This window comes from Morone saxatilis, unplaced genomic scaffold (assembly GCF_004916995.1).
Source record: "Morone saxatilis isolate NCDOM2014 unplaced genomic scaffold, NCSU_SB_2.0 Contig4, whole genome shotgun sequence".
NCBI lineage: Eukaryota > Metazoa > Chordata > Actinopteri > Moronidae > Morone > Morone saxatilis.
Genome location: NW_023339984.1, coordinates 2,953,671 through 2,961,929, shown reverse-complemented (window position 1 = coordinate 2,961,929; position 8,259 = coordinate 2,953,671). Strand labels below are relative to the sequence as shown.

At 40.1% G+C, this 8,259-nt stretch overlaps 1 protein-coding gene across 1 annotated transcript in view; it reads right to left on the bottom strand.

Annotated features, from left to right (window-relative positions):
* LOC118337906 (mitogen-activated protein kinase kinase kinase 11) overlaps positions 1 to 8,259 on the bottom strand; it is a gene marked incomplete in the record, with an annotated part of 46,493 nt that overhangs the window by 24,117 nt on the left and 14,117 nt on the right. Inside the window, 1 exon segment of the mRNA XM_035675064.1 lies at positions 3,728 to 3,908. Within this exon segment, the coding sequence (XP_035530957.1) occupies positions 3,728 to 3,908 (181 nt within the window).

Genomic DNA, 8,259 nt, shown 5'->3' with positions numbered 1-8,259 from the left:
GGGGGGGGGGGGGGGGGTGTCACAGAAAAACAGAATTAGACACAGGAGATGTCCTGGAACACGTTTTAGTACATGATATTCTTGCTAATTTTTCATCTGTTTTACAGTATTTTACCATCTGTCATGTGAGAATGCGTTCATATCTGTAAGCTGCAAACTATATACATCCTGCAGCTGCTTCACAGTAGAAGCATTCCAGCAAACAGTACTGATGATGGTTTTACTATGAAGCATTCAGTAAGTTCTAAATTAAAGCTGCCAGGATTATCTTAAAGCCACCATCATGAGCTTTTTATATGATTATAGCATCTTTCACATTATTGTGGTGGCAAAAGTGTGTGTTTGTAGAAATGTGAGATAACCCCAGTGACAGTGTTGATTTCGGACCATTTAACTCATTGATTGCGGACTGGACCTATAGTTCTGTCACAGTGTCTTTTTTCATATTACCACTAGGGGGAGCCAAATTCTACACATAGTAGCTTTAAAGCTGTGTTACTTGCTATTTTCAACCACTAGGTAACAGCGGAACATATTATTCCATTATTAAGTTCTTAATGTTAATGTCGCCTGTTAATGTCATTTGATCCATTGCTAATATGAAACATATTGATTAGTGCAGCTTTATGCTTATTTTAGCTAAGGTTACTTTTTTGGTTTTAACTGAAGTGGTTTAAATTCACATTTTAACACTAAAATTGGTTAGGTGACATGTTTTACACCCACTTACAGAATATTGAATTTTTAGGTTACATTTTTAACATTTTTAACATCTGTTGGTAGAAATGGAATATAATATTCATAGGTATGTTTTCATTACCTGAATATAGGTATCATTGTGTTTTTGTTACTTCAGAATGAGCGGTTTTTATCTATGGGGAGCGGGTCTTCTTCTACCGAGTCCACCATGTTGAACCACCATGTTTCTACAGTAGCCCAGAACGGATAAACCAAACACTGGCCTTTCATGTTTTTCACAAGCTTCATGGACACAGCTACATTCCACTAAATCCTACCCACTGATCCTTTAAATACTGAATTTGATAGTGCTTTTAAAAGATAATAGCTCATTTAGTTCTGAGCTGACAAAAGATAACATCTTTAGACACTGGGTTGTCTATGGTGTTTATACACTTCATAATGGATTTCAAGTAAGTGTAGCTTTAACGCTACTTCTTGCTTTGTACCGCACATTATGCCTTACATACTCATTATCATAGAACTGACAGTACAGAACTAAGACATTTGTGCAGTGGAATATTTTTGCTTGATGAAACAAGTGCTTGCAAAGCAATGTGAACTCATGCATGCAAAACTTGCACAAACACAAATACACAAACACACAGACACACACACAAGCAGGACTTTTGAGCCCACACAATGGCAGCAGCCCTGTGTCCTAAGAAGATGAAGCGTGGCGCAGGACTTGGATCTCCCACACTGTCAATTAGCCCTCGTCTGGACCTGACTGAACGCACTGTGGAGGCTCGCTAAGTGGAGAGCGCAGGCCGCAGCCTTTTTTTATTTAGTTCTTTAATTACAACTTCCACACACTGTAACTGTGCAGAAACGCTGCTTGTCGGCTCGCCCCGAGGCAGCCATCGTCTCTGCGTGGCGGCTTTGGAGACGAGCGGCCGTGGACGGATGAGAAAGAATAGTAGAACAAAGATTACCCTTCATTTTCAGAGCAGGGCTGCCTGCCCGCCTGCGACTCGCTCATTTTGCTGTTTTCCAGATTGTGCGGAGATTGCTGTGAAAATGAGCTTGTGTGGGTTTGTTGTCGATAGACGCAAGAGTTGGAAACTGAGAGGATGTGTCTGTGAGATAGTGAGATGGCACTGAGCCCATTAGGGTAGTGAAAAAACACTGTACACTCTTACTAAATAGGGTTCCTTAAAGTACCAGAAAATTCCTTAAATAGCTTGCACCATAGCAGAATCCTTTTTGATGTCCTTAAGGAGGCTTTCAGAAAGGTTCTTGTAACAGCATGCTCAATTGGTTCCACATAGACTCTGTATGTGGCTGCAAAGAACCATTTAAGAATGGATGAAATGGTCCAAATCCACAGGATTAAAATTAAACCATAGCATATGAGAGTATCCGCAATAACCACAATGCAGCAAAGCAGTGAATGTGTTACTGCTTTCATAAATTATTTATCTTATTTCCTTATTGCTGAGCAAAAACACCCCTGCCTGCTTCATTCCAAATGCAAATTCATATATGGCACTTAAAAGCCATCATGAGTCCCCTCTCAGCAAATCACACAGTTGTTTAAGTCATTATTATAAAACCACAAACCATAATCAAGGGACTCTTTTCTTTTTGTGTAGACACAGATATGTGCACACACACACAAAGCTATTCGCAGATAAAGGGCTGTGGTTAGGTCTAGTGTGTGGCCTCCTTCTCTGTCTATACTGGAGACAATGGGACAGTGTGCAGTACACATGTCCCACAACAAAGCACAGAGCAGCCCTTTGAAGAGACACCATCACATGGCTGCGGCGGCTTTGCTGCAATCCATCACTCTGTCCCTCCATCTCTTCATCAATCCATCTCCCACCATCACTTCTCTGCACTTTCACCCATTCCCTTCTGTTTCTATCTCTGTCCACAGGCCCCTGCTGCAGCTCCACCATCCTGCTGAAGAGATACTACTGTCTATATACTAACATCTTTATTCTGTCTCAGCCCTGATGCAAAGGACTGGTCTCAATAGCCAATGTCAAAGGGCTACACTCCACCAATTTAATATTGCACGTCAGTAAAGTTGGGGGACTTGGAAGAACGGTCAAAACTGAAGCAAGAAATGCCAAGATTTGTATTATCACTATCTATCTATGCTCACACAGAATAAAACAATAGTAGTGCTTTTTATACTGTATTTGAAGGTCACACATGACTCTGTCACCAGACTGGTGCCATTAAACTGAGGATTATAACACTTACTGCTTTATTTATTGGCTCATTATTAAGCATGAGTTAAACATTCAGATGTCAGGAGTCAAAATTGTGGTTTGGTGACGCACAAATGTTGGCTGTTAAAATTTGGTTAAAACGTGTCTCCACATGACAACATCAACATCACAGTATTAGTTCTCTGCATTGTATCATAGCTAATTATACTAAACATATAATAAGGTAGGAATGTTCAATCTTTAACTGGGATTCTATAAATTCAAAATGTTATTTTATAGGCAAGCATCTCAGACTAAAACAACAGCTGATACGGCCAACAAGACTCCATTAACAAAATGAGTCATTTTACCAGATGATCACAAATCAAACTGGACTGACACAAACTAAAACCCAACAAAACCATCTTTGATAGTCATTCCGAAATTCAAAAACTGCTTTGGTTGAAATAGATTGTTAATTCACAGACATACTGTGGATGAGAAAAGTCGCTCTCACAGGCACTAAAATGCATGCAAGGCCAGACCGGCTATGTAAACAAACCAGAGGGAGGCTGCAATAGCAACACAGGACTCAAGACCCCATTCTATCTTGATATTTTAATCCTTTTAAATGTCACACACGGCCTTTAAAGGAATAGTTTGACGGGAAATACACGCATGCTTAGCTTGCTTAGCCCTAGCTTCATATTTAGCGTAATAGAACCATTCCTTCAAGGTGCTGTGATAACATAAATACCATAAAAGAACTGATGATAAAAATCCTGGATTTGGCTTCTACACACAGAATAACACACAGAAGCACTCACCTCCAGACATCGCTGCCCTTGGAGAAGGTGGATGACTTGATGACCTCAGGGGCCATCCAGGCATAGGTGCCGGCGGTGCTCATCTTGGTGGTCTTGTGCCACTCTCTCGCCAGGCCGAAGTCGGTGATCTTTAACGTCAAACCCTCCATACATTCATTCTCTATAGGCTGAGCCAGAAGGACTGGAGGAGGGAAGGACAAGTGGGGAGGAAGAGAGGAAAGAAAAGACAGGTAAGACTTGGCGAGGTTTCAAACATTTAAATATGCTGAGTGATTCAAATTCAATGAAATGCATCACTGCAAAGACTCATTTAGCACTTTTCTTGCTTGTGATAAAAATCATGTAAGTCTACAGCTTAGTCTTCGTACATGTATTCACATATGCTCTGTTCCTTTCTCACTTCCTCTTCCTCTTGTTTTTACAACGACAAACACATTTCCACGTTAACACTTGCATTTGACTAATCAGTGTAAATACATTAATCTCTAGTAGACTTTTATTGTGTGAAGCAGCTATAGGAACTTGGAACCCCCAGAAGACATTAAGAAATAAATAATCATATGAATTAATTGTAAGAAATATATAAATAAACAATTTGTGAAATAACTGAACACTTATTGCTTCATTTATATATCTTAAATAATTTTGTTCAAAAGATATTTTATTTTATTATTTCATTATTTTATTTTAGACTTTGGGGATCCATACATATATTGCTAATGCTTGAAGAACACTGGAGTTTAGTTTAGATTAGTTATTAAGTCCATAAAATGTCTGAATATGGTGAAAAATATTGATCAGTGTTTTCCAAAGCCCAAACTGACGTCCTACAATGTCTTGTTTTGTCCACAACCAAAAGACGTTGAGATTACTGTCGTGGAGGATTAAAGAAAGCAGAAAATATTCAAATTTGAGAAGCTGAAATCAGAGAATTTGGACATTTTTTTCTGAGAAAATGACTCAAAACGATGACCAAAAAAGTTGTAGGTGAATTCAATAGTCGACAACTAATTGATTACTTGGCTAATCATTGCAGTTCTAGTGGGGTTACAAATCTGCTGATCCAAAGATTGTAAGCTGAACAACAAGCCAATGTCCCAAAAACATTATTCCTTTACACTGCGATGATACTCATCCATCCTCTATCTTATCTCATGTCACAACTGATGTGCACTCAGGTTCAGGTAGGTCATTATTTATGTTATCCATGAATTCAGTACTGGATCCAAATGGCTTTATATCTGTTTGGGGAAATCTCACTGATGTCAGACTGCAGAAATACTACCATGGTTTTTAATTGCATAAAAAGTCACGCAGCCTCTTATGACAGCAGGCACGCTGCATATCATAGTAGAGAACAAAAAGCTGCAACAAAGAAATATCAGTCTAACGTGGCCTCATTGCAAACATAAGACAGAAAGCACCAAACAAAACACAGCACATTTAAACTTGTCAGAAAGAGGCAAACCTTGTTCTTTTTTTAAATGAAGGACAGACGTAAACCTGACCACAACACCTAGATGTGGCAGTAGTTAAATGGACCAGTGACGATGCAGTTTTGTCAGTTTTGTTTAAGTTGATCATTTTACTGTGTGAAAAAGATCCATGATCATGAGCGCTCTGTTAATTTAGCTTTTTCTTGCAGATAAAGTAGGACAATTCTTCAAAAAAGCTCTCTCAAGTTCTGCAGGGAATGGCTGATTTGCATTAGTTATTGTGACTAAGAAACTAGTTTAAACACTTGTGAAACTCCCTCAAACTTTTGCACAACTCGGAAAATGCTGGCGCAGTTACAGTAAAGGCAAAACACTGTGTATGTCATGCGTCATGCAACGCGCAGTTTTAAGTTTCAGCTCTTAAAATGCCTCTCCACACCAATTTTACTGTGCTTTGATGAGTTTTTTTTTTGACAAAGGTGAAGATGGCTTTAACACGTTACTATGGTTACCATTATTAACTACATCAACATCCCTTCAATCTTGGTAAAAATCCACACCTTCATAGGTCGACATTTCTTTTACAGGCAATCAAGTGTTGCAAGCAGTAATATCCACTTCGAGTGAATGCATTATAAAAATCTGTGTTTGTAACCTCAAATTCATTTCTTAACATCAACCTACTGTACATCATAGTGTATACAACATGTGGAACAGACATAAAAGTTCACAAAAGACAGAAAGGATACAGTGAAGTATCATTACACAGCAAAATTCTAGTCTATTCTAACTGAGGTCTAAGTCATGGTCATAAAATTTTGCTCTGTTTTACAGGGACGGTTCACCCCAAAATCAGAAATACATATTTCCTTTTACCTGCATTGCTATTTATCCATCCAGATTGTTTTGGTGTGAGGTGTTGAGTTTTTAGAGATGTCTTTCTGCCTTCTCTCCCATATAATGGAACCAGAAAACCCAGTTACCAAAAATAATCCACAAACCTTGTTGTGAGCAGTATCATGTAGGAACTATTTTCTTTCTAGTTGAGCCAGCTAATGCAGAGGAGGACGCCATTAATGTTTACATCACGCGCTGCCTCTCGTCCATGGGTAGATTCACACTTCCTTCTGTGTGGGGATAGGTAGAAAGAAATAGTTCCTACATGAAACTGCTCACAACAAGATCTGTGGATTATCTTGAGTTACCGGGTCATGACTTCTGGAAAGAGGCACTGCTGTTGAGGTTTTCAAATTCTTGAGCACCACAAGCCGAGTGCCCTCTGGTTCCAACTTACACCAAAACAATCTGGATGGATAAATAGCACTATTGGTAAGAGGATAAATGTATTTTGGATTTTGGTGTGAACTGTCCCTTTAAAGCTTTTTTAACTACAAATTACCAAAAACATGCTAAATCTACTGACATATATATAATTTTTGCTTTCAATTTGGGGTTTCTCTTCTTAATCGCAATAAAAACTATAGCCATTTGACAAAAATCCAGCCGACAAGCAGAAACAGAATCAGAATTGATTAAACCTTATCGATAGACACCTGACAGCAGCAGCATGGATCAATCAGATACGGATGACTGATATTCAAGAGCCGGTCTCTAAACATAGACGTAAACACAGAAATCCAAAAGGAGAAAAGTACACACTGCAAAATGTAATAAGCTATAAGTAAACACATTTTGGTAACCAGCCAGTGTTATGCAACCGCACGGCATTGGAAGGCTTTGTTTCTATGAAAATAGAATATAATGCTGAGGATGTCGGTTGCTGCGGTGTGACTCTGTATCACATGTCTCTGTACGGCAGCCATGCCTCTCTTCCCCTTTGCTGGCAGGCTGGGCATCATTCAGGGCAAGGCTGGCCGTCAAACGCAGGGAGGAGAAGCAGCAAAGAATTTGACTTATTATAGGGAAGTAAGACTATTTGCAGTCACTTTCCGACTTTCTGGGCTCGGCACTCTTTTTTTTCTTCTTCTTCTTCTTCTTTCACTGCGTCTTTCACTGAAATATCTATTTTCTCCAGTCTCTCTTTTCTTTAACCTCACAAATATAAAATTTATCTTCGTCTACACATATGAACGATTCTCCCTCTCTTTGTTGTCTCCGTCTTTGTCTCTCTCTCTCAGACATCCTGTGCTGTGCCTCGTAGCCCAGAGGCAGCGAGTTTGACGTCACAAAGGAATGCATCACAAGAGGTTGTGTTGTCTGCTCTGTGTGTGTGTGTGTGTGTGAGAATGTTGAAGGGGATAGGAGACTTGGTTCTTTCATAATGTACTTGTGTGACAATTTCTGCACCCAGTTGTGTTGAAATCACACATACACACACCTTCCTTAACATGCACAAAGTCTGGTCTCTTAAGACGGTGACAGGACAATTAATGGAGGCTTTTACTGCACTTTCTTAACAGCCTCCCTTTATTCTAACAGCCAGACCTCTTTTTAAAACGGGGGCAAAAAAGTGCATCAAGGTATGTCCATCACAGAATCTCACATCGACTGCTGCCTCGAGAAGAAGGCACAAACAATAAAATAGCAAACGTAGCCAATGGCCAAAACAAAAACAACCTCTACAGTGAGAAAAAAAAGTGGCCGCTCATTTAACCTTTTTGCAGAAAATCAATTTCTGTCCATTCTACGGCTGAGTCATTGTTTCTGTCAATTCCACAGGCCCTCAGGGAGGAGGAGGTGGTGTTGGAGGGGGTGATGGTATTTACTGCAACAGGCCCTGATCCCTTGCTCCACTTCTTTTGTCCGCCTGCCGGTCAGCGTCTGGTGAAAACAAGCCTCAGTCAGTCACCCCTATTTCCACCCGGGTGCTCGCTCGCTGCGACGTGACCCCACTTCCAGGAAGTGACGCTGGTATTAGCCAATAAGCCTCCGTTGCTGAGGCCCTTCCTTCACAAAAAAAAAAACCCTGCAGGAGCCGATTTTGTCGTTCCCGCCTTCTGTTCACTGTGCACAATAAGCAGAGCGCTATTTTAGGAAACAGAGGTTAAGAGGGGTCACGTGAGACCAGACACTGACAGACGAGAGGAAGTGTAGGTGCTTTGGAAGAGCGAGCAGAGGTGAGAGAGAGAGAGAGAG